This window comes from Ixodes scapularis, unplaced genomic scaffold (genome assembly GCF_016920785.2).
Source record: "Ixodes scapularis isolate PalLabHiFi unplaced genomic scaffold, ASM1692078v2 ptg002543l_1__unscaffolded, whole genome shotgun sequence".
NCBI lineage: Eukaryota > Metazoa > Arthropoda > Arachnida > Ixodida > Ixodidae > Ixodes > Ixodes scapularis.
This window is the reverse complement of record NW_024610252.1, coordinates 51172-78741: the sequence shown is the minus strand read 5'-3', so window position 1 is coordinate 78741 and position 27570 is coordinate 51172. Positions and strand designations below refer to the sequence as shown.

The 27570-nt window shown below is 47.8% G+C and overlaps 1 protein-coding gene across 2 annotated transcripts in view; it reads right to left on the bottom strand.

The window, feature by feature from the left end:
• Positions 1-5616: 5616 nt before the first annotated feature.
• LOC8033044 overlaps positions 5617-27570 on the bottom strand; it is a 57139-nt gene continuing 35185 nt past the window's right edge. For both annotated transcript variants that reach the window (XM_029992228.4, XM_042288380.1), the window contains exons 10-11: positions 26138-26318; positions 5617-9766 (exon numbers count right to left, since the gene is read on the bottom strand). In XM_029992228.4, the coding sequence (XP_029848088.3) occupies positions 9609-9766; positions 26138-26318 (339 nt within the window). In that variant the 3' untranslated portion in view covers positions 5617-9608. The remainder of the gene's footprint in view (positions 9767-26137; positions 26319-27570) is intronic.

The window sequence follows — 27570 nt, the reverse complement described above, 5'->3', positions numbered from 1 at the left end:
ACCGTCGTCGGTCTTTACTTATATGCTTACTTATATAATCAAATTTGCAAGGACGCATATCATCACCTTCGTCGCACGTAACCTTAACGTTTTATCCTGTTTTGTTGTTCATTTCTTTGTTTCTCGTGTGCAAAACAGTGAGAAATTTCGTCTGTATTTTCTACTGTCTGTTGAATAAAAATGAACGCAAAAGGACAAGCATTGCATATTTTTTGTGTATGTGTCACTTTCGTTGCTTTGCTAGGTTTCTGCTGCTTTGCTGCTGGTCTCGCTTTTCAGTGCTGGCTTGTGTGCGTTTCAACGCACATTAACCAGCATTGAAATGCGAAAACCAGCCGCAAAGCAACAGAAGCCTAGCAAAGCAACGCGCGAACCGAGCAAAAAAAAAAAAAAAAAAAGCTACAATATATATATTTTAACTCTAGGTGGCGCAAGCTACCGCCCATCCATCCAAACACAATGGCGCTGCCGTGGAGTTTCGGTTTTGGTTTCGCTGTGCCGCCATGTTGATTTTAGTACAGCCACCAGATACCAGGGGATTCAAATGGCGCTGCGGCCTCCCAGGGTTTTCCAATTTGCGTTCCATGGGCGGTATAGGAAGTTGCACTCCTCTGGTGTTAGCGGCAACGAGTTGGGGCGGTTGGGGTGCGCCGGTAGGTTTTACTGCGCTGATGTCACCGACGTATTTCCTGAATCGGCGCCTCTCATCGCCGCATCGCAGCTGAGCGAAATTCAATGAGATATGTTGCGCTACAGCGACAGCATGGGACTAGTCCCATACGCCGGTATGCCTGTTGGGAAGTGCAGCGAGTCTTGTCACCACCCCGTCATTGTTGGCAGAAGGGCCGGCCCGTGTCAGTCGTTTGCAAAGCGACGTAGATGGCGTTTTTCGCGGCCTCGGAGATGCAGGAGCGAGCCGACGTTAAAAAAGATACGTTTGAACTACGAGTGTCAGCAAGAGCCACGTAAATACCTGTTTACACTCGGAGCGGACGCGCGCGCTTGATGGAAGTCTTGTATTCGCGCTGTCGGTAAGCGCTTCGGGACCGTTCTTTTACGATTGCAACTCGATACTGACGCGACACTCGGCAAAGAAAGGTTGGACCGGGGTCGACAGTGACGTGCAGTCTGTCAGAATAAAAATGGCATACCAATAACAAAGTGTACATACCGTGTTACGAAGGCAATCCATACGGCGTTTATTTCAGCTCTATATCACACAAAACAAGAAGATAGAATCGACGAGAGTCCCTTTTCGACGAGTGTTCGTCAACACTGCCTCGGAAAACAAGGGGAAGAGATTGACCTCCTCACCTCTTAATCTAGAATTGAGGTCAGTGATCAAACTATAATACGGGAAGGGTCCACAAGGGTCGCGCGGGCATATTCCATTTAGCACGCCAGCCGGTCGTAGGCAGACGGTCTTGCGACGAAGCAACGCAGCGCCGAGTCGGAATGCCTGCTAGGCCTATACGCTTCGTCGGAGTCGGTGAATCCAGCGTTCTTGTTCGTCGTGGTCTGTTTTCAGTACTGTTTTCTTGCTGCTTCAAGTCGGCACGCGCGGGAAGAACACGTAGAAAAATAAACGTTCAGTCAGTCAGAGTTTTGAGAGGAAGGAAAACAAAGAAAATAAATGTTCGTCGGTCGCCGTCACCCAAGTAACTGGCGGCCCTGCCCTACTGCGCACGCGCAGTAGTTGCTTCGTTTACCACACGATAGATGGCGCTTGGCTCTCAGCATTATCAAATTTGGCAATTTTCGCCACACATCTCTAATTATGCTACAAAATGTGGATCTGAATATTATTTAACAAAACTTTTAGGAAACATTCGCCGGCTATTTATTGTTTACGATCGCGGTGCTGGTGAGGTAGGCTCTTACCCAATAGGCGATGTGGATTCGGCTGACGTGCACCGATTCTGCGTATGCATCGTAGTGAACAGGCGAAGGAAGGAAGGCGCAAAAGAGTCCAGTTTTCTTTTAAAAGTTCTATAGCAAATAATTTTTTTGGGCTCCCTATTTTTGTGTTTTTGTGTTTCTTTTCACACCTTTTACGACGTGCGGTGGATGAAACTCGATTTTAAAATCATTTCATGGTCCCTTTAAGATTAGCCACGGTGTCCCCACGTCCGGTCACGGATAATCCACCAAAGTTGTTCTCGGGGAAGGTCCCCAGTTTGTGCGCACTTCACACAGACAACACTGCCCGGCTGCATTTCCGCTTCCTCCAAATTCCTTCTCCCGGCACGTCCGCGACGTCATCAAACATGTACAGCTTCTTCTTTTTTTTTTTTTTTTTTTTTTTTTTCAATTTTGTTTTCTTTCTTGGTGAGAGCACGGGTGGCGCCAGCGCCGTGAAAGACGTGAGTGACGCGCTCGGCCGGCCCGGCGCTCGACTATTGATACTACTGATAAGCCGATCGCCTCGTTGAGCGCGGCTTGTGTTACATCGCATAGTTTTGATTCTTGAACACCAAGTAAAAGGAGGAGAGGGAAGCTGCTTTTGTAACAATTTTGAGTGACAGGTTAATCTTCTATAATCTTCTGGGAGGAGAATAGCGACGCCTGTGCTAATCCAGGAGGCACAAAGGGGGATCCTGATAAGAGGAGAGCTCCTTCTTCCCCTTGTATATCACGTGGGTGTACATGCTTATAGCGAGTTCGTTTCACGGCACTCGTGCCCACGCGTGCCCACTCGCAGCGTGGAACGGGTTCGTTTCGGCCGGCACTCCACGAGTGGTTGCACTCTCCGAGTTCGTTTCAGCGCTGACACCACACGCGTGCATGCACTCGCTGCGCCGAGAAAATCGGGAGTGCGCCAAAATGCAATCCCGTCATGCCTCGCTCCGGTGGGGCCGGCGAGGAGCGGGAGCAGACGACGATGGTTCGTCTGCTACGATGTGTCGCGGAACCGAACGGAAAAAGAAAGTAGATTTTCTGATAGAAATCGCGTCCCGCGGGCAACGAAATCAAACGCAAGCTTGGATTGTGAGCGTCTGCTATTTCACGAAGGAAGCAATCGACAACCCCTGATTTATTTGCAGGTTTTAAATCGCTCTGTCGCCGTACAAACGCCGAAATAAAGTGTAAAGAAATGCTCAGAACAAACGCAACAGCGGCCCCCGAGATGTCTATCACCATCCGTGTGCGGGTGAAAAATTTAACATTTGTCGACCAAACTCCTCCACCAGAAACCTCTGACTGCCCAATAAGCATCAGAGAAAGCTAAAGATGGAGACTTTACCCGAGGATTGGGCAACATCATCATGTTTAACATTTACCTACGTCAGCTAACTTGCCCCGTCGTATTTTGTTCGACGCCGTACCGTTTCAGTGGTCTTCTTCATAATACCATGCTGAAACGGATCAAGCTTCTGCTCGGACAGCAGCATCAGTTTTCTTCAGTGTAAACGGTTATAAGAATTGAAAGATCGCAACCAGTTGCTTTGTAGACGGCTGGTAGCGGAAATTTACGCCATCTGTAATTATCTCTAGGGCAGCCTAGCTGCTTGAAGTTATCGCAACTATAAACTACAGGTTGCCGCGACCAACGTTTGTAAATAAACGTTGGTAGCGACTGCATTCTCGCATTCCCACGCTAAATCTAGCGGGAAAAATTCCCCGCTAAATCTAGCGGAAAAATTTCCCCGCTAAATCTGGCGGAAATTATTTCCCGCTAAATCGAGCGGAAAAATTTCCCCGCTAAATCTAGCGGAAAAATTTCCCCGCTAAATCTGGCGGAAAAATTTCCCCGCTAGATTTAGCGGAAAATTTTCCCCGCTAAATCTAGCGGAAAAAGTTTCCCCGCTAGATTTAGCGATTTAGCGGAAAAATTCCCCGCTAAATCTAGCGGAAAAATTTTCCCGCTAAATCTAGTGGAAAAATTTCTCCGCTAAATCTAGTGGAAAAATTTCTACACTAAATTTAGTGGAAAAATTTCTCCGTTAAATCTAGCGGGAAAAATGCCCCGCTAAATCTAGCGGAAACATTTTTCCGCTAAATCTAGTGGAAAAAATTCCCCGCTAAATCTAGCGGAAATATTTTTCTGGGGGGTCACATGACCCCCCCCCCCCCCCCCCCCCCCGCGTCGAGAACAGGTAACTCTCAGTACCCTTCCCTCCTCCTCCTCAAGAACTGCGCTCCAATTCGGTGTTACAGGGAGTTGTAAACGGCTTTCATTTTTTTTTTCTGATCTTTATTAATGACATTCCAGGCAAAATATCCTTTAACATCCGCCTTTTCGTTGACGACTACGTAATACATCGAAGGATAGTTTCTTTTCAAGACCATCTTTTACTTCAAAGAGACCTGGACAAAATCCAGGCATGGTGCACCAGGTGGTTAATGACACTAAAAACAAATCAAAATGCAAGTTAGTCCAGTTTTAATGAAAACGACAAGGATCTCAGTTCTCATACAAATTAGAAAATAACTTATACCTCGGAGTGACTCTAACTAACGATCTCACCTGGAACGCTCACACCGAGCTTATATGCACTGCCTCGTTTACATAAGATGAAACCTGAAATTGACTCCCCCATTCGTGCGAAAATTGGCTTATGAGACATACATTCGACCCAAATTGGAATATGCTGCAGCCATTTGGAGCCCTCACCAAATATACTTATTAAATCATCTCGAGGCAGTCCAGAACCGCACTGCCAGGTTTATTTTGAAGAAATATGATTGGTTAGTTAGTGTATCCGCCCTAAAGAGTGAACTGAACCTTCCTTTACTAAACGTCCGCCGTAAGATAGCGCGACTCTGTCTTTCACAAAATTTACTACCGCCTCTCTGCACTCCGAGACCCTCTCCTCCTACCCCCCAGCCGATCTTCATCGCGGCTAAATCACGGCCGTGTCACGTTTCCCACATCTCGGGCAGCACAACCTATTTTAACTCCTCCTTCTTCGCTCATACTATTGTAGACTGGAACGACCTCCCCTCACTTATTGTAACCCAGACGGATCCCACTGCATTTCGCAACGCTCTTTGTTCTCATTTCTGTTAATCCCCACTGTGCCGTCCTGTTTGTCTTGTGCTTTACTGGTTGCAATGTATCAATGTTTTCATTCCCTTATGCTCCCCATGTACCCAGACTAATTTGTGTATTACCGTTGCCCGTGGCGATGCCACGTTTTTGCAGCACCCCATGTATTCGCATGTGTTGTTGTTACTGTTTTATACTCTCGTGTTATGTACCCCCCCTTATGTAATGCCCTCAACAAGGGCCTTTAAGGGAACTTGGATAAATAAATAAATAGCCGAGTGAGCGCCATCCGACTCTGATGAGGTTTCCTGAAGGGTAGAGGAGGCGATGCAGAGGCTTCGATTATTCAGGGTGGAGTTGGCTGTTTTCGGAGGCTCGCTATCTTCGGGACCTCAGCCGATGCCACGATTCGAGTAAGCCAATTAAAGACGCCAAAAGTGCGTTGTCAGAGACAGCACTGTCTTGGGAGCTTCGCTATCACATTTACATCGGCCCACATTTCCAGAACATCCTGAAAACTGAACTCTTCCCCTTCAGCAATCTAAGGGTTCCTTTTAGCACAGCCACACTGCCATGGGAAGGCCCCTACCTGAAGGCCTTGAACAGAGCAGACAACAGTGCGGAAGGAGGTCTGAAATAGCACTTTATTGTAAATAGAGAAACAGGGCTAAAAAATTGTGACTAGCTGGGCCATCAATGCCCGAGCATCCACATGGAGAATGATAACATTGAGCAAACTACACACAGGCAACCAAAGCGATTGGGTGCTTGCCCGCACACTTGGCGGGTCACACCAAAGCCGTCACTGGGGATTGCATCGGGATGCCGAGCGCATCCTCCGCACACATTGCACAACACCACAGAGAGACAGGAATGTGGTGCTTCCGATTGTATTGCATGGTTCTGTACCACCGAGCCCCACCGGCCAAACAACCCCGCTTGCGGACCTAACAAAATCTGGCAGCACTTATGGCACTTTATAACTGACGGTCCGCTACACGCTGTTCCACCTCAAGTCCGACTGCGGCGGATGCCAAGAGCCGTCGGAGCCAATCCAGGGCCACGCGAATTTCCCGCGACCTTCGAGAGGAAGCACCGTGACACGCGGAAACCGTAGTCCCCTGCCAGATTCACAAGTTGGAATGGCTGAGATGGCTCGTAGAGTCTGCTGCAGCCAGACATAAGGGGAGCCAGAGTATAAGAATCCTCCTTGCCAAAAGGTGGCAGCGCTCGAGCCCGACCCCATCGCTAACAAGGAGTTGTGTGTCTCGCAGCAGGGTCGGCCAAACATTTGGCTGCTGCGACTCGGCTCTGGGTAACCCCATAGATGAGATTGCTGCCCCCCAATTTCTCCGCGACAGCAACCCTCCCACTGCATTCACGCGCGGATAAAAGTTATCACAATATCGATAGCCACGCAGCGAAGTGATATGTCGGCCCGGCGACGTGCCCCGTCGGCTCGAGCTCCGACGGACAACAGCAACAACGGATTGCCAGAGCACAGGGCACACGACGGCGGCACGAGGAAGAAACGCTGTGCCCTGCGAGGCCCACTAACCCTAACACCACGCACTCCGGCCGAGCCCTCACGCAGAGCCGGGCCAACGCCGCCTAGAAGACGCCTTTCCCCCCAAAATGTCATCAATAGGGGATCCTCGCAGCGCTGCCTCTCTTGCGGTAGCATCGCCTCCCCCACGTCTCGCGGTAATTGCGACGCTGGTAGGGGGCGCCGCCAAGACGGATGCGCCCGGCACTTTGCAGCGACTTCCAGCTTTAGCATGTCTGCCGCTTGGGGCATGGCGGGGATCTACCGACGATGGCGTCTCGTCTTCTAGGTGCCATTGGCCGGGCAACTGGACGGGCGCAGCGGAGATCCACACACGCGAGAACATGTAGTCGACTGCCCCCGAGGACTGCCGGGGAATGTGGCCGCTGCGTCCGGTCAGACGAGCACCCGGCAGGCGACGTTCCTGCCTGCCAACAACTAGGGTGACGGAGACTGACGACTTTGCATAGCAGCATTACCATGGTTGGCGCCAATACGTTCTCGCCCCACTTGGAGCACCTTGCACATTTTTACCTGCCCTAACGACGCGGCGTCTATAGCATCGACGGTGGCGTTGGTAGCGTCACTACTGTAAATGACAGCCAGCAAGTCCTTTTGCGGCTACGCTAGCCTTACGGACGTCATTAGAGTTGGCACAGGTTAAAAGTAACATACGTGAAGGCCCGAAACTACATTTCCTAGCTATAAAAGTGTCGCTAAACCCGCCATTCTTCACGAAACAGCAATTTTCAAAGCCTGCTGCAAGAATAACACACCAAGGCAGACATGTTGTTCCTGTCAAAGAGCTCGATGCAACTATGGTCAGTGACAGGTCAAGAGTTTAGAAGCTCCTCCAGGGGTTGCCTCCAGAATTTGCTCAGCTAGGAGGTGGAAAGAGCTTTCCCTTGGCCTATCACAGTGCCAAAGAACTGTTTCGGGTCTGCATACTAATTTCTTTAGTTTAAACTCGCAACCCTAGCACAGAGACAATGGAACTACCCCTACGGCTGTGCACCCTCGGTGTACGCGTACACCCTGCCCCCGGCCTTCCCTTGGCCTGACACCCACGGGCCACGCAGGACGCTCGTCTGACCCAAAGGCAGATTGAAAAAGTCCCCAGAGGAAGGACGTCCGGCAGCCCCGGAGGCGGGAGAGTAACGGCAGAGAAAAACAGCACCGAACATGGACGCTCGTCCAGAGGGCATGGCGACGTGCCGCGAAAGCCCCGTAGAAAAAGTCCTAGCACAACTGCGGAGACCTGACACCTAGAGACCATGCGGGGGGCGGGGACGACGTCCGGTTAATGCTACTACTCTCGGCTTCTTGTAAAAGCTATAAAATTATCGAGGCACTTTCACAGACTTCCACTAGTAATGCCTGAGTGTAGAGAGCGGTATATAATATATATATCGTATATATTAACAGCCTAATGCAGACATCGAAAATACTTGGTTCCAAGGGCAAGCAGAGTCCTTCCCAAAGTCCTTTTGGCGGCGCGCCCGACTCGCGAGTTCTCGGTGCAGAACGCTCGCCACGTAGGACCCCGCACGGTGTTTCCCCAAAATGCCCTCTAGCACAACCAGACTCGAAGTTTCGCTAAAATTCGTACTGCTCTAGAGTCCATCGCGACTCTGCTCGCACAGAGAGGGGGGCCGGGGTACAAAATGAGATCAGGGTGTGCCCACTGCAGCCCCATAGTCTACCGGATGCAACAAAAAGCTCTTCATCTCCAATGCGGAGTCGTCCGTTCTGATTTCAGCAGCTCGCGTGGGCAAAACGCTTTCCAAGCTGGTTGTCTGTAGAATACTTATCTGGTCGCCCTAAGAACTGGCAGCGGCACGGTACTGGGAACACGGGACAATATCACATAGAAAAGCCGGTACTAACGCAGATGCGACGGGGTCAGCGGCCGTGTACGACCTCGTCCTCTGGGCAGATGCTGTGGCTCACCCAAGAAGTACCGCCACCAAACTCCAAAACCTGCACGTATCAAAGGACCTGTTGTCTGCATTGAGTCAACTTTTGGCCCACCATGTAGCCATTTCCCAAGTCGACACGTGAACTCGGTACCGAACAACCCGCTAGCTCAACTACGTTTCACGATGATATACAAAGTTTCACAAAATAAGGAGGCACACTCCCACCTCCCTACCTAGTCCGCAATATCGGGTTCATGGAGCTTCACAAAATGGAAATTGGTCGCAAAAGAACATTTCAGACGGAACGAGCCACTGCCCACATGGGGGAAAAACTGAATGGCACAAAGTGAAAATGTATGTACTGTGAGTAGCACCGCGTAGGGGACAGGAACACATTCTTCGACTACGTCGGTCGAAGACGTCGTAGAAATGCAATCTGAGTAAAATATCTAACCTTATCTGAAGGAGCGATAAAAATTTCGTGAGATCCAAACATGCGCACGGTATTGCACAATGCCCCTGCTTGTCACACAAACTGTAAAACTTGCTAGGCCCCCAAATGTAAAACCAATTAGCGTTCCAAAGGGGTTCTCTTCGGCAATCGGGTTAAAAGCTCGTCCAAGAGTCAACGGGTTTGAGAACTACGTACAAAGACGGGAATCTAAGGAGGGCCAAGGGCAACCTAGTCTTTTCCGAGAGAGGCCCGAGCGACCGCCCAGAAACAATATTCCGTTTAAATACACCCCACGCAGAACTAGCACGCTATGCGCCCAAACGAGAAAACGTTGCTCACAACATATCCACTAGCGTCGGCAGAACCGTGAGCTCCAGTCTCTCCTTAGCCAATGGTCTTCTTTCCAAAGGCATTTCAAGCTAAAGCTCCTCAACAAACTCGTGCCCTGCGCTTCCTACGCGCACAAACGGTCGTCAACAAACAAAATCCACAAGACGGACATCTCGCACAAATTCCCAAAAGAACACGGTGTCTTTGCAAACCGATGATTCTCTCCCGGGGTACTTTGCGGAGCACAACCACTCTGCCTGCACGTTTGACTAGCTGCTCGTAAAGAACAAAAACGCGTCGAGGGGCGTTCCTCGAGGCTGGCAGACAACCAGCAGTGCAAGGGACGGTGTGGCCTCTTTCCGACGGGGTTCAGTCGCTTGCTGCGCCAGTGGCGGGGGGCGCCGCCGGCTGCTGGAACGTGCGCTGTTGCAGCAACAGCGTGGTGGTGAGGGCGCACCAGAGGCCGGTGCGAGCACGCCGGGACGCCATGCTCAGCTGCTGGATGCTGTGCGCAAGGGCCAGCACGTCTGCAACGAGTCGGAAGCAGACGTCATTGGGACCGCTGGGACTCACTACGCCCCCGCGTGCCAAAACAAAAAAGACCCGGCCCGCGATAATATAGGCGGGTTTTAAATTCATCCTGAAAGAACTTTCGGGTGCAGAGGATCGAGAGGCGGAGGAAGGTAAGGCTATAAACTGTCAAAGAACCTTCCCATAACAAAGACTGATACAAAGAACCTCTCCGTACTTAAGAGGGCGCGATACCTTTATTTATTCGTCCGTTTCAGACACCAGATAACGCGCGGCTCATAACGTGGTTACGCACGACTTCTAGATGGCGCCAGTATCAAAGTGTGAAAAGGCTCGTGTTAGCCGCTGCGTGAAATAGATCCCCAAAACGTGTCGTGTGACGCTTTTCTCCGGCGGAGGAAGTTTCTGCCTCCCTCGCGCGCGCTTGGTATGTCTCTGGTCAGTCAGCTCAGTGTGCATTGCTTCGGACATCAGTGATAATACGTGTGGTGGCCAAGTCCGGCCTCTGCTGTTTGATGCAGTGGGTGGCACTTGTTTCTGTTCCGAGGAGGGAATAAAAATGTCAGTCCCCTTTTTTACGACGCTCGTTTCTATAGCTTGGGTTTTTATCTCAAGTCACATACAGTACCGCCTTTTTGAAATCGTATACTTTGCGGTGAGCGATTGAGAGTCATGTTGGCATTTTATTTTGGTCAGCACTACACGTTGAATGAAGACCTTGGGCAGCGACGTAAATATGTGTTGCTCCCCAAATTGTGTCCAAGGTGCGCAGTGACAATTGGAAATGGTATTGAAGGCGTGCGATCGTCGGTTGGTAATTGCGTGCATTAGATTCACTTATTCAATCTAACCATCTTTGCCAATGTCTTATCTGTTTCAACAAATGACATGGTCGAGTCTATTGATAACCTTAGGTAGACCGCACCTACGGAGTGTGCGGGCTTTAGATAAATTTGCTCCATTTGTGTTCGTACTCGGTGCTATGCAAAAATCGCTGAGATGTTATGCTAGCATTGTGTGATGGCGTTTTGCACGCCGACTCGCTATTGCATTCGCTGTGCACAGTATGTGTTCAGATGGAATGTGTCAAATCTTATTTCCGATCGATATGATAGACTTACTTAGCTACAGTGTTCATTAAATTTTCCAGATTTAAACTGGTCCGTCCCTGATCTGAGCCTAAGTTCAAATTTGAGAGTGTAGACGGACTTGGCGTCGTAACAGCCGTAACGCGCAGAAAGAAATTAATACAATGAAAGAAAAACAAAAGGATACGAGGCAGCTCAGTGTTATAGAAGTAATAAGTGTACAAAAGATGCCATCGTACGTTTCTTTTTTCCTTGTTGAACGTTTCGCATCGTTGTGAAACGCTCAAGGTACCAGCGAAGACAACGAGATGGCGTGAAATTTCATCGAGCGGAAAAAGAGCGTCACTTTCGGCCTCTGCTGAGTGAGTGAAGGAAAAGACTTTTATTGACACTGGTGAATGGAGGAGTCAACTTATTGGCAAGTTTAGAGATAGTTCTTTCATTTCCATATGGCGCAAAATGTGCGAGAAATAGTAGCAGGTAAGGGAGCAAAATTTAGATGTTGGGTCTGGAACACCGCCAGACTGACCCGTGTTGGGCCGTCTCTCGCGAGTCAATACGCCAAAGGTATTGCGCGTCGAACTGTACATGTGAGTTATCCATTTGAGCGAAACCTTGATTTCGGAAAACTATTGTGCGTTAGAAATATGCATTGTCTTAATCAGCTATAATTATCCCTTATCTCACTAGCTGCGCGCAGTACTTGAAAGCCACGAGCGAGAAATAAATGAAAGTGGCTTTTGTGGGACAATCGCGGCATGGAGACCCATAAAAGAGAGTCCCAAAAAGAAGAGAGCTCCCCCTCCCCCTTCTCTTCAAGTGTTGGCTTACGTTTTCAATCCTGCACCTTTGGTAACACTGCGCGCACCCGAAATCGCCTTCTTCGCGGAAAAACACGGTGACCTTCAGAATCGACGGGTGCTACGCGAAAGCGAGCGACGTGACGGGAACGAAGGCGAGGTGCTCCGGGCTTTGTAAACGCTCCTGACCGCAAAAACAACAAACTTTTTTCCTTCTTTTTTGTCGAAGCACTTTTTTTTTTTTTCGTCCATTTTGATACCACATCAACGCCAGCACTAACATAAACAAAATAAAAATAGTATGCATACAACGATAACGCACCCACTGGCACCCGAGTCAAGGCAAGAACAACCAACTACTAAAAGGAAAAAAAGAAATTAGTATGCATACATAGAAAGAACGCATCCATCGAGAGAAATGAATCGCGCGCTTGTTCTGCCAGTCTCTCGTTGGTCCTTCTGTCAAAAGCCACAGAAGAGGAAGACAGTCAGGGCCTAAACACCCCCTCCCCCATTTTTTTTTTCCGCCATAAAAAAAGGGAAAAAAAAAAAGCTTTCTGGACGATTGCGATCGCCCAAGCGATCACCTTGGAAGGGCATGCGATTCTAGCATGTTTGTCCCACGGCAGTTCCACGGTTCGTTTTTCCCAAGTACCAAGTCTTCGAGACGGAGAGGGGCCCGCAGACTGGGGGCGCCCGCAACAGGAACCCGCCCCCAACAAAAGCACACTACTTGGGCGTTGGGGTGCTGCGCTTTCCCGCGTTCTCTTTTTTTTTTTTTTTTCTCAGCTTGGTGAAAATGGCTACAGTTTATTTTCCTTTCTTTCTCACTTTCCTTCCTTCTTGTCGGTGCATGTGTGATCCTTAGAACAACTACTTATTCCAGCATAAAAATTAAAAAAAAAAACACACGAGAAGAATGAGTATAAGAAAATTAGTCGACAACTTGGACTCCGTTCTGTAAATCCTCAAGTGGAGTGTCTGAACCACCTCCTTCTCCTCACAGAGATCTGGCGTAGTCTCTCATTCTCGCGGAGAAATCCCTTTTGTAGGAATACACTATTGCTTCGCCGAAAGTCACAAGTTGCAGATGTTTTACAACGCGCGCGCTCTAACACATCGCTTGCCCAAACAGCCGCAGTCGTCATATGAGTTCCCCATTAGAGGGGGCTAACTCTCGTGTTAGCCGTTGATGACAACGTCCATTGGGGACGCCCTCATTAGGAAAAATCTTTTTATTTGTGTAGATCACAATCTGCGCCCGTCCGGCCAAACTGCAGACGCACAACAAAAGGGGGGCCCCTCGCAGCTGCCCCCATCTACGGATCTAAACTCTCCCTGAACTGGTCACTTCGGCGAGGGCAAGCGATCAGAGAATGTTTAGATAGACTGTTCCAAGGTCTTGCACAGGGATGGCCCTAGAAATACTTGCATAACAGACAGGCCAAACGACCCCCCCACCCCCCCTTTTTTGTCACCTTCCTTTTTTTTAACCTAATTTTTTTTTTCTTTGTATACGTGTTGTTGGAATGTTTTTTTAATCCTAGCAATCGTCACGCAGCAAGACCCAACTAAGTCAAAAAATGGATCCACTCTCATGGGCACGTAAGCAATAACACGTGTCCCAATCCGATGTTCTTCCAAACGCTTCGCCTGCGTGCACTGCGAATAAACGCAAGGAAATGAGACGTCATTTCCCCATAACTTGGCAAACGAAGAAAACTAAACCTCCCGTGAGCCAATGAGAGTGTTGGAGCGAGGCACGTGACAACGTACAGTGGTGAATGCCGTTCCTAAAAACAGCTTTCACGTGCTTTGCTCCGCGACTGATTCCCTCACAGCAGCTCTGACCTTTGAAGTTTGCCAATTACGGTGAAACCGAGTACAGACAAAACAAACAGGAGACGAGCTGCCAGCATATGCTAGTCATACTTCCAACAAAAAGGATTAGTTTCTCTCTAAGTTGTACGACATTTATCGTGAATCTTTGGAGCTATGAAGCTCTAAGTAACGCATACTCAAGATTCTTTTTCTCGCGAGTTTGTGATTTTTACAATGCCCTGCAAGCAAAAAAGATTTAAAAAAACAACCGGCGTTTTCTCGAAATGGTGAAGTCGCTAACAAAACCATCCGGGCTGGAACACGATGGCTCGATCTCACCAGAAACCTCAACGTGCGAAGCTTCCACACACTGTCGCTTACGAGTATTCTCAATCAGGGACTTCTTTAGCTTTCGCTTGCCGTAGGAAGCCTGCTTTCGACCCATGACGCCAGAGGCAAATGCAACACTTCCGAACGGCAAAAATTCGAACGCACCAAACTCCAAGCCATCAGGCAAGCGTATTTGCTTGCCTGATGGCTCCTTATCCAATTCCAGGTCGGGAACTTTAACAGCAGAGGGGCGTGAAATTCAGTTTCTTTTTTTTTGTTTAAAGCGCATTTTGAATGGCAATGGGTATCTAAAAATGATGCCTGCAATAGTGTTTAAGTAATGCGGCTCGGAAACAGGCTTTTTATGCGGTGCCACTCATTTCATCAAATGACATTTCCCCGACAGTTTGTTTCATCAACGCTGAGACGTTTTATCAACAGATTGTTTCATCGACACTCGCTCGTCGACATATCTTGCTATGCTTCGTTGACAACATTTTTGTTTGGTTAGGGGTGAGCTGGTTTGTTGGTGAGCAAGGGTACATGCACGGGGGCAGGACCACCCTTACACGCTGCTGTGAAGCGGCATGTACAGGTAGGCTGGGTGGGTCCACATTTTTGTAATGAACTGCTGGAGACTGTCGCCGCAAAGCGTCGGGAACTGGGTGGGTCGTATAGTTTAAGGCTGCGGTACCACGGCGGCCATCTTGAACAAAACATTAGTTGAACCACCAGGGCGGCGTTGGCTGTCCGTATGAGCAAATGCTGCAAAACCTGCGCACCAATTTCGAAACTCTTTTTCCCGTCGCTTGCGACCTTGAGTTTCGTTCTCCACTCTTACGCCCCTCCTTTCACGTGTTCACCCTCTGGCGCGTCGCGCCCACGTTCATTGTTGGGAGGACAATGTACCGGATAATCCCCAACTTGAGGCCCCCTGCCAAAATTGTCCCGCTGCCAAGTGATTTGAGCGAGATGGGGTTTTGAAGCGGTATGGAAAAGTGGGACCGTCAATTTTGAACTATGCCTTTTCGATACTGCATAAGTTGTGTACGGGGCTGGCCAAGGCACGGGCGCGAGGACGTAACTGTATACAATGCTTGGGTTGCAGGAGCACTCGCGCATAGAAATGGTAGGACGCGCTTTCTGAAATCACACGCCTACATTCCGCAGCGTTGCAATCCTACGAGTAAAACAGAGGGTTCCCGGACATTTCATCGAACGCCGTTTCGTCCAACGCCGTTTCATCGAAAAAATGGACGTTTCATCGAACGCCGTTTTATCGAATCGCTGACGACCTTTTCATCGAATGTCTTTTATATAAAAAGTGTGAAAGGTGCTCTTTTAGGCACGGATCGAGTGCATTTTCCTGTCATTCACCCATTTCATCGTCAGGTTTTTTTATGTCCCAACTTGTAGTTGTTACAATTTATTTTGATACAAGTAACCCATGAGGATATTTGTACCGATTGTTATGTTTGTTTCGCATAGTGTGCTTATCTGTTGACCCCCTCTGTATTATCCGATGGGCCCCGAGGGTATTGTAACGAATAAATAAAAAGTCGCACCCCCGGTAAGAGCGCACCCCAACTCATGGAGGCCAGAAGGCGACTTAGGTTTTGCGCAGGCGCAACAGCTTTGGCCATGTGAGCCTCCTAGCGTCTCATGTCTTGCTATTGATACTTTTTTACTGCCCGAAGCTTGCAATAGCTAAAGCTGAGGTGATATTTATGAAACTACAACGAAACATTGTTGTTGTTGTTGTTGTTTTTTTTTTGTAGTTCTAAGACTCAATGAAGTCAACAGTAAGTACGCCACTTCAAATTTTATTTGAAAACTGTCGGGGGTTCATGTGTTTGTGCGACAGCCATTCACCGTTTCAAATGATGAACAACTGCTCTCAAAAAGTCCCCCACAGCCGTGCTCCGTCGGATCTCATAAAAAAGGCGAACCTTCACTTTTCTTGCCGCTATGGCCTTCTGGCGAGGAGGCTCTTCGGAACTCAGCATCGTCTCCCGCTTGTCTTCCGTCAGTTGATGTTCTGCGGCGATGCAAGTAAAAAACTCCCAGAACGCGGGATGGACACCTCCGACCAGCTTCACGAAGCGGGAATGCCATCCTGGCGTTCGATAAAACGGTTTTCAATGAAACGGCGTTCGATGAAACGGCTTCGATGAAACGGTGTTCGATTAAACGGCGTTCGATGAAACGGCATTCGATGAAACGGCGTTCGACGAAACGGCGTTCGACGAAATGTCCGGTCCCAAAAACAGAGTACATCTTCGGACAGTGCATGAGTTGATGCCGGACGTACGAAAGACACATCTCGCGCTTCCTGTCACTACTGCCTATGCTTGCACGCGCTGCCGATTGGCGGTCCTTTCTTTATTTTGTTTCGTCGCTCTTTTGAAAATACTGAAACTAATATTTTCTCAGACCCTGGTCATCGTACCTCTGCACTACAGTTGTGTAAACACATTGTGATGTAATTTGAGATATGGGACAGAGTGTCTACATTCTTATTTCGTGTGTAATGCCGGCATAAGATTCCTTTGCTGCCAGAGGGTCAAAAGAATGGTAGGGTCGGCAGCAAAAACTATTTCAATGACCGAATTATGATCAAACACCAGTAAGAACATAAAAAAGAAATCACATGGGGACAATAAAAATATTGCTACAAGAGGATGGTGCGCGGGGCACAAACAATATTCGGAGTGACGTTGAGGGAACGCGACAAGCCAGATCTTTCCTGATGGCAGCCGTAAAAGTTGATCTGGTGCCTCGTTTTGATCGGCTTTGCACGGAAACTCGTCGACTACCGACTATCTTGTCAGTGGTGGACATAGTGAACATGAACTGGATGATTTTTTTGTTGTTTTTGTTTCTGTAGTTAAATGAGAGTATGGAAATATGAGACGTCCGCTGACGCTTGCGTCGGCTAACGGAGCCTCAATCGCCGATCGCGGCCGATGTCCTGGGCGTATACAAATACATCAAGTCGTCTGGGCGGGAGCAGTTGAAGCGCCGCACTTTTTTGGCCGGTCAGTAGAGACTCCGCGAATTCTGACTCGAGGCTACTCTGTGCGGAGGGAGCCGCTACTGAGCGCGACCAATCGGAAACCAAGGATGGCTGAAATTTCCTAATTGCCATGAGATTTGCAAATTCGTTCTTCCCGTCGTAGTAAATGCGTCCAAATCGCTATTCGATTTACTAATCGATTATTTGGATGAAAAGATATATTTCAAAATTTGTACGTGGCTCACCAAATGGCAATAAAATTCGTATAGGATTTCAAACCTATAGAGTGTCACCCTAATTTACAAACTTGTTTCACTTGAAATTAGAGTTCACGCGCAAGCGAGCTGGTGGAAGCCTATACTAAAAAGGCCAGAAACAAGAGAAACAAAAAATAAATAAATAAGAGCGGGATAAGCGCAACACAGTCTCAAATCACAGCTGAAAATGGTTACTTGGTAAGTGTAAATGTCCAGACATTGTATTAGTAAAATGTATATATATATAAAGTCAAAAATGCGTACTGTCGGATTTATTAATTCGAAGTTTATTCCGACGTTTCGAGCGGGGACTGCTCTTCATTAGGTGATGAAGAGTGGTCCCCGCAGTAACTCTGACAGTACGCATTTTTGCCTTTGTATATATATATATATATATATATGTGTATATATATATATAGAGAGAGAGAGAGAGAGAGAAAGAGATAGAGAGAGAGAGATAGGTAGATAGATATTTTTCACTATTTGCTGACGGCCGAAACTAACTATGCAACACAATTTTCGCTAAAGGCTACCGTTATTTACAAAATATGACGAGCGTAGTTATTATATCTGCAATAATTTGATAGCAGAAACATAATTCAATCAAGCTACTTGAGTTGGCGTTCAATGAAGCGGTGTTCGATGAAATGTCCACTATTCGATGAAACGCCAATCAATAAAACAGAGCTTCATCGGACGAAGATGCCTAGCTGTTGTGATCCGCAATATTTCGCGCAAAAACGAAAGACACCAGAATAAACAGCAAGTAAAACCACAGGGCTGCCCCGCCTCATATCACCCTCAGTTGGAGCTCGACTGACACATTGCGCCGATCAAGCATCACCAACAGCTCAACACCTAAACGCCACGGCGTTCACTATCTTTGTTTGGGTGATTCCACCCACTAATATAACAACTCATACAATGCGCCGTGATAAAGTGCTTTTTGTCTTTGTGTATGTGTTTTCGTGACATCTAACCTCTGTTTGCGCTCTGACTAAGAATGAAACCATGTATACTAAAACATCGATAGTGGTCTCTATTTTTAGCAACGCTCGCACACGTCTTGTCTTTGACGCAGTGGCATTCTCATCTCCCATACACGGACAATTGGACAAAATAGGTTGGTCGGCCTTCACTCATTAGCTGCGGAACGTTTTGACCGTGACGTATATATAATTCAAAGAAGCACCGACAGGCGGGTGCCCCTTTGAAAACAAATCATGCTCGCGTAGAGATATTTAGCGGCTATAGTACAGTCCGTGGGTATTTATTTCTAGGCCAACTCGTCGGCGTCAGTCGGTACAGGCGCTGGAGGCGTGATGAAAATGCTGGCAGATGTCGGCTTGACGAGCCCCACACTCTCCCCTTACAGCAGATGGCAAATAAACCAACAACAATATTTGTCGACGGGCAATTGATTGAAGAGGCCAATCGGTAGTAGGATGACTCGACAAAGGGTAATTCATCAAAAATTCCAACCCGTTGACAATTGTCTGTGAGGCCATTCAGTTTCCACATTGCACTCATCTTCTGTATTAGAACACATACACATGTTAGACATTTTAATATAAGCAAGTTTCGGGCACCGGATATTTTTTTGAAAAGCTGTTTCACCGAATTTCGCACCTCCCGGTTCGTCGAATTTTGATATGAAATCATAATATAATTATTATACTTGTCACTTCTTCAATTAGAAATGGTTACAGATAATTATAAAATAAAAGTGGGCTTTCGCAAAAATTATGTCGATTATAGGCTATGCCAACGTAGCCGAACAGTAAAAAAAAATGTTATGAGGGTGTTTTTGTTAGGGTTCAGAAAAGACAAAGGCGATTCTTCAAATGAGCACTGGTCACACAGGCCGACTGGTAACATAATTAAAATAAAAGCACCGACTTCACAGAAGAGGAAAAAACAATTTCACTATAAATAGACGTTTTGCCTCCCTTGCGGGAGGCATCTTCAGTAGTTACACAACAATGCCTGTGTAAGCTTCGTGGAGAGGGCCGCGTTTTTTGTTACACACGGATGTGTCCCTGCGAACAAACCACGATTCTAGGAGTTTTCGGGACCCCCATCTGTCCTCCCTCGCCAAGGTCGTCGCGGCCGGGAAGTCAAAATAATGCCCTATTGTCCACAGATAGTACACCAGTTCAGACTTCAGTCGGGTCGCGTGGGATGCGCACGTGACGTCACGCTTGTGTTTACAAAGCAAATGAAAAGTTCAACCTCAAGTCAACGCTATTTATCAAATATGTCCGTACTTCGTGGAGAGGGCCGCGGTTTTTCTTACACACGGATGTGTCTCTGAGAACAAACACGATTTTAGGAGATTTTCGGGACCCCCATCTTTGTCATAGGGTGACTCGTTTATCGGACTGTTCGTCGCAGCGAGAGTACAGGGAAGGATAATAATTCATACCCTATATCGTGCAGAAGAGAAGAATATTAAGAAAAAAAAAGAAAACGAAGCGAAAATTTCGATTTCCCTTCTTGTGGACAGGGCATTGTAGGTGAACGTGGCTTCCTTGTTTGATTCGCCAAAGTAGCAACAAAGCGGCATTTTACGATCGAGCGAGCACCGTCGGAAACACTGCCCAAAATAATTTTATAGGGAGTTTCACGGCTTTCCACTGCGACTTAAGCACGTGGATAGAAAAACAAATATTGACAGCAATAAATGTCGAATATTTTTGGCAGGCTCACACCTGGTTTTTTTTTCATAATTTGATGACTCATATGTTGATTTTGTTTGCGGAACCGTACTTCTGACCGGCAATTTTATTGCGTACACGAAGCTTTTGCGTGCGATCCACTAAAGTTAATTATTTTTGGGGTGTCCAAGTTGAAGCGGTGCGTGTTATTTTTCGATCTCTGTCCGAATGATACAAAGTTTCACGTTTTCACCCTATGAGTGAAGTGAGTTGGTCAGTGCTAGCATCGAAGGCTAACTTCGAACTCTAATTTGGAAATAATGTCTCTGTTGCCGCATCGCGGACAAAGATATATATGCTCTTATCACTGTAGCAAAATAACGTGGCAGGATTTGTGCTCTTGTTATGATCGTGTACCATTGTAGTCGACGTCATCCCAGCACGGCGTATCGTTTTTGTATTCGGTTCAGCCCTGCAAACCACACTTAGGAAAAAAATGAAAGTTTGCACCTTGTTTGTTCAATTTTTTGTTATACTGCAGAAACACATTGCGCCCCGTGTTTTTGAAGGCACGGTAGACGGTGGTGACGGTGAGGTGACCGACCCCCATGTCAGCCGGCATCTCGCTCGACCTCCTCGGAGGACAGGTCGTTTTTACTGGTGACTGGTGCATACGTGGAGCAACTCCGCGCGCATTGCGTTCTTCATCTCAGAGAACGCAATACATGACTCAGCTCTATCTCGTCATCGCTCCAAAATGACAAGTGGAATTCGCAACTGTAGTCGGTGACAGGTCAAGAACGAAGTGGGAGCTCCTCCCACCCTGTTCCACTTCAGCGGAGCGAACGGGGGAGAGGAGGTCGCCCCCTCTCCAGCGTTCGCAAATGGCAAATTTTAGTTTATTAGGCCACTAACTGTCAATTTACGCTCGTTCCTTTACGTCCGCCGCAGCCGATAATGTTATCCCCGGGAATACCAAAAGTATAATTTCTTTCAGCAAAAAAAAAAAAAAAAAACAAAACAAAACATAATAATAAAACACCCGGTGTATCACAGCTTTGACAACACTTCACGTGTGTGAGGTTCGATGACCGACAGAGAACCACCGCTGGCCGTGCTCCCGAACCTGGGAAGTGCAACTTATGGAGACCGATCATATTATCAGAAAGGTGCAGACTAGGGAGCCTTCATGTGCGCGAAGCGCACATTGAGGCACTCCAATGCAGACAATCCAGGAAGAGTATTCTTGCAACTATGAGGTTCCAGTTGTACTTACACATGCATTATCGTCAAATTTGACGGAGTTCCTTCCAACACTAAAGAGTTGTTAAGAGTGAAGATTATAAAAGAGAATATCAGCAGGAATCTATTGTCTGTTTACTGAAAACAAAACAAGCAACAGAAAAACGCATTTGGGCGGCCGGGGCGGCCAGAAGCACGGACTGCGCGCACCCGAATGGGAAGACACTCCTCGCAATTTGTTTTCAGAGCCACGGTATGCCGGCTGCCGGCCAAATAGTCACTTTAATTCTATTATGGCTTTCGAAACGTAAATACACGCTCGAGAATTTTCAACAATATCACGCGAGCGCCGACCGGCCTGTAGATCAGCGCATCGTCACGGCGCGAAGTAGCGATATCAATGACAGTACGCGCGTGCGCAGAAGAAACGCGCCGAAGTCGGCGTCGGCTGCTAAGCTGTTTCCCCAATCACGACCCACCCCTGGCGCGACGCCCACCGCTTGCTCCACCCCATAAGCAGGGGACCTAGTAATCAAAGCGACACACACGGTACGCAAACACGAACAGCAGCCAGTAGGAAGGACACCGACACGAGCTTAGTCAGCGAACGAAAAGACAGACACAAACTTCACTCTAGGCAAACAGAGCAGGGGTAGTTACAAGGATGAGAGGCGTGCGCAGACGGAGGTAAGCAGTGCACAATAAATACGCGAAAACTCGCAGCAACCGAAGAACCACGCAGCAAACACGTACGTGCACACGCACCAGAAGCACGTGCTTCACGCTGCGTATCTACGCGGAACTGGCGATTTTGGCATTTCGGTAATTTGAAACTTCGATATCGATTGCGTGAACAATTTATTCAGCAAACTGAACCGGTGGAGCCTTGCATAAAAAAAAAAAATCGTCTGACAATATGAAAGCGACTGAAATTCTTCCTAAAAGCTATATTAGCAGAAAGTACCGTGTTATAAAGGACCTCACGAGTTTCGACCAAGTTTTCCAGCACGTTATTTTGCAAGAAACGGAAGAAGCCAAGTGTACAACCAGTTTCCGAAGCTGGCAACCACAGCTGGAATCAGCGCCATCCTCGGCAGTTTCCTGAACCTCGCGTAGTCACATTTCAGCCACCGCCACATAGGGGGCGCAACCAGACATCCAATTTGTGTTTTCTGTATGTTTTATGATTTTTTTTAATAAATAGGCTCGATTAGTGAAAATGTGGGCTAATAACCAGGACCTGGAACAGTAATCTCCATTTAATACTAAAAATATCGACCTAAATGTCTGCCAAAAAGGGTCAAAATACTCGGTTTTGACTATCAACAAATTCGTGAGTTCGCCTATATTCAAACTTTTTTTATGGAAACTCAAAAATGAAATTAAGAAAAAGGGCCTCTAATGACAAAGCAGAATATGTTTTTCTTTGCAGGTCTACAATTTTATTCAAATGTGCCAATCCCTATGCGCTGTACCACTGTACTACCAAATGAAGTTTGCCAAAAAAAACTGTTTTTGTCACTTTTCACATGAGCATTCCGAAAAAAGTTTAGGCCATATTACAATGAAATTTAGCGTAGCTCTTTCTACCATAGTTGCAAACACATGTAAAAAGTTTCAAATAAAATGACCGAGTAGGCGGCCAAAAATCCGCGACTGAATGTGCTTCCGCGAGGTACATTTTTTAAAGTAAATATCTATCAAAATAAAATGAAAAACGAAAAAAGGGCCTCTAATGACAAGGAACGCACTCTTCTTCTATAACATTCTAAAATTTTAAATAAATTGCTCCAATTGTGCACCCTGTACCACTGTACTACGAAACCATGTTTTGCCAAAAAGGCCAATGTTCGCGGGTGCCCACTGAATTAGCGTTTTGCACAAGGAAAACAAATCCTACATCAGAGGAAAGATAATGTTGTACAGGACAAGATGTGATAAAACACATAAATTTAGAAAGCTTGAACACGCCACAATCGCATTTCGAAAACGTGCGGAAAGCGTCATATGTCATGGCCGGCCGCCGTGGGACCGCAGCCTCAACACGTGCCCCAGTGATAAATGCACAACAAAATGTTCCTACAGCGTGCAATTTGTGTGCCGATGAAACTTCACAGCACGGTGTGGCAGTATCAATGAAACAATCAGTGTCGATGAAACGAGTCCTAAAAAGTTGATGAAACGTGTCGATGAAACGACAGGGACCCTTCTTTCCGATGGTTCCATAGAGGCTCTGACAATGAGAACTGCAAAGTTGCCTCCAAGAAGCTCAATATGTTTTTTACACGAGTCTGTCTTTGCCAAGGTAGATCAGAAAGATGATAGACTCTGAAGAGCTCGTTCGCAGCTACGGCCTTGTATAAAGCAAAGATAAACATACATCAGAAATGTAATTAGGCGGTTTGAGCTGTTGCTTGATTCAAACATTGTTGATTTTATTGTTATAAAGACAAATCATTCTGCCACCTGCATTCGGACCAAGATCAGGACATCTGAGTATTCGGTATGTTTTCAATTTTTGATTTAAACAAATATTTCGCATATAAGAAAGCCACAATTCATGAAGCGAGAAACTGCCCTTGCAGTCAATTTTTATTGACATACTTTTCATCTTTTACAAATTATTAAACCAATGCTGCGATCCAATATTGTGGACACATTTTCCTTCTAAAGTAAATTGTACAAGTTGGTGCGTGTTTACCGGCAATACCTCAGGCTGCGACGCGACACGAGTGGAGGCACACGCGTCACGTACCCGAGTTTCGAAGCATAAACATACGACTGACAGGGCCTCTGAGAGCAAGCAGAATGTTCGGAAGCACTTGAGGGAACCAAATCTGCTTCCCTCAAATTCTCTGGTATTTTTTCCAAAAGAAGACATCAGCTTCTTAACGTCCAAAACAATATCGATTAAATGTTTGTAACATGCGCATCACTGGCTTTATCATTTGTATGCCACATGTATGTAACAGCTCATTGTTGCGAACAAGGGTGCACTCGCGGCTACTATCGCAGTCATAGATTACCGTGCAGCTGACTGCGACGCGGAAACTTGACAAGGACGCCACGTTTCACAGATGAATACATACTGCTTCGAAGGCATCATTTCAGTAGACAGACTATTTATTAACCCCAGCAGAGATACGGTCAAAATCGGGTGAAGGCACTTACTGTGTTCGCGGTTCACTTATGCTCCTCCCGCACAGCCCAGTACAGTGTAGACCGCATATAACGTATGTCGCGGGAGTCGCAAAAATCCGCACTATAAGCGGTACCGCGTTATAACCAAAACATAAATTTTTCAGGCCAAAATACATGCCATAAAACAACTTACCTTTGTAAAATAATTTATTTTATGTTATATGAAAAATAAAGCTTAGTTTGAGGAAAGTCTTTATTTCACCAGACTAGTACACTTCTCTCTCAAGTGTGTCACACATTTTTAAAGAAATGAGCGACTCTTGCCTGGCGCAGCCTTTTAACGGCGTCGCGGGTAGCGGACGGACGTTGCGAGCGTTCAGGATTGCTAACCCTAATCACTTTTCTCCGGAGATGAAAACGCGTGAAAATTCGCATCCTTTATACGGTACGCGCCAGTAATACCTTCAACTTTAGCACAAGCATGAAATGCTCCAAATAAGAAATCCGGGCGATGTTCGAAAACACAAATGCTTAGAAAGCATCACTGTAATCGAAGTAAACAAACACGACGACACGGGCGTTTCTGCCGTCTTGAGAGTGCCGCCACAACATCGCCGCACGAGTAGGTGGATTTTCCCTTCTACGTAGTACGTGCTGGGTTATCATAGTGACACACAACGAAAATTCACAGTCAAGGATAGCGCTTTTACGCGGAACGATGAGCTTTCACCACGCCGTCTACGTCGACAATCACAACCGACGCCATGTTTGCGGATAGAAGAAGCCGGCCCGCGACCGGCATGCAACGCGTGCGAACACTTCTCCTCGACCTGCGATTGGTCTGTCGTTGCGGTTGTCTCCAACGCAGCGGAGGGACGCACGCATGTAAACGACATGTGCGTGCGTCCCTCCGTCGCTATGGCAACTGAAGCCTCTTTCTTCGCTTCTCCCCGCTTCTTCGAGCAATTTCCTTGCCCCGCGAGTGTCGCACAGGGAAGCGTGCTCGCTGCGCTAGTTGGTCGGCGCGGTCGGCGGGCTGTTCCAGAAACTGCACTATAACCGGTATTTCCCTTCGCGCGCCTGCATTTTAAGCGGTATGTGATTACATGGAGTTCTATGGGTGGCGAACCGGCGGTTTAAAAAAGCCGCGTTATACCTGGTTCTGCACTATAAGCGGTTACGTTGTAAGTGGTCTATACTGTACACTCATAAAGAAGAGTTTGGTGACCGCTGCATTTTAAAGTCGCTCCACGGACACCACTGCAAAAAAAATCCGATGGCAGTCACGATGTTGAGGCACAACCTGAGGCAGAGAAGCAGACGGCGTTCAACGTATGTTTGATGCTAGGCCTTACTCCCGCATCAAAATTTTCTATGCAATGCTATCGCTGGATTCTCACGCTGTCGCGCAAAACCTATTGTGAATAAAAGTGGACGCGGTTACGATTTAGCGACGTATGCTCGGGTAAGTGAAAAACCGCATTAAAAAACAGAATAATTGCTGCAAAATACTGGAGTCGTAGAAAATCTGCCCGGCAGCCATGTTGGAAATATTCATTTGCCAAAACAAGATTGGTTCGGGCAGGTCGTGAGGTCACGAAAACAACGAGACGCGATTGGTGGCAGAGGAATACAAGATTCCCTTTGAGGGGCATTTGCCGCTACCTTCTTGACTTGTAACCGACTTTAGTCAACGAGCTTCCCAGAACGCCCGAGGCCTTTTCGCGGTGCGTCTGGTCAATGGCCGGTGGCGCTCGCTAAGCCCACCCTAAGGATAGAACTGGCGGAACGTCGGATGTGCAGTGCCCACGGTGAAAAGTGATTCTATCGTTTATGTTAAACGCCAAGTCTGCGCAAAAAGAGTGTCGTTCAAAAACGGTCTTTCTTTGCCGCCCACCAAGGCATTTCTGACGGTGCCCCGAGGAAAGCTAGCCGCCTCCGCAGCGGCGGGTAGCATATGGACAAGCTTTCGTGGAGCTCGTCAACATCTAAGAGGGTTCTTTGGGGGCACCCACCCCTGTCCTCCTGCAGGCGGGTGGCCCCCAGGCGCTGGCGGTGGGCGGCGTGGAGCACCTCGTCCCTCCGGGCCCCCTGCACCCCCCGCAGGGCCTCCAGCCAGAGCTCCAGGCCACGCCCCACCTCCGGGTGCACCTGGCAGCCTCGCAGCTGCTCCATCTTGGCCACCAGCGTGATCACCTGGGACAGTCACCCCTCATCAATCTCCTCCCTTGCCCAGTCTATGGGGCAGACCCCATTCAAGATTGTACGGTACGGCAAGGTTTGCATTACGTCTCCGGCCGGCACGCTTAGCGCCCTATCCCGCCCATACGTCCAAAATAGTTTCAAAGCGGCAACAAATGACGTCGCGAGAGTCGGCGTGTCACGCTGTCGGACGTCGTGCTCCCGACGGCTTGGCATAGGCGTCCCCGCAAAGAGTTTGAGCGAATGCGAGCGTCGGACTGCTCGAGCTTCTGTGGACTGTCGAGAGCGACCCGCGGTGGAACGGGCGTCGCCCCACATCTGCTGCTGCCACGCCGCCTGGATTGTGGCTGGCGACAGCGCTCGTACGACCTCGTCGAGTGGGTTTAAGGGTGCGGTAAATGTGCCCGTTGGAGACGCATTGCAGGCACCCAACCCGTAACTGCTCTTTGCGGTGTAGAACAAGCACAGTCTTGGCCGTGTTAGTGTTGCCAGTACCGGTCTCGTGGAGACTGGACTAGACAGTCAGGTCTGGTCAAGAGCCACACCACCGGATAAGTCTCATGTGACGCCACCAAATGTGCGAAGGTCTGGCTATTCGCGGCTCACCGACACACTAATAGCTTCCTCCAAATATACTACAATTGAACCTCAATTCAACGTAACTCTGTTTTACAAATTTTCTGACTTACACACAAATTTGGATGCCCCGCGCAGCCTATGCAGTCTCCTTTCCTTGATTTTACGAAGTTCCCAATGTAACAAAATCATTAGCAAGTTCCAGTGACTTCGTTGCATCAAGGTTCCACTGAATGTGGTGCAAACGACTCTTTTTTCTTTAGCTCTATATTTGGCGAATTAGGCTCAAGCTAGGGTTTCAAGATAGTTTGCTTGCACGTCTATTAAATGTTTCGACGCGAAAGATACGGGGGATACTCCCCTGATGCTGCTCTCGGGTTCAGTTCCAGGGAAACAGTGGTTGGCCCGCAGCAAAGGGAGCCGTATTATCTTGTACCCTAGAAAAGTGTTTCTCAAAGGCCGACACAAAAGGGGCTGGACGACGAGTCGCCAAAGAGCGGGGAAAGCGGGCAAAGAAGAGACCAAAAGGAAGTGGAGATGTTCTCTTCCCAAGTATGGCTGCCGTCTGGTCCTGGAGTGTATGAGGAAGTCGCAGAGGGGGCCACATGAAACTGCCCTAGGTTGCCGGCCCCTGGACTAAATGAGCCAAGCAATAAAAGAGTTCTCACGT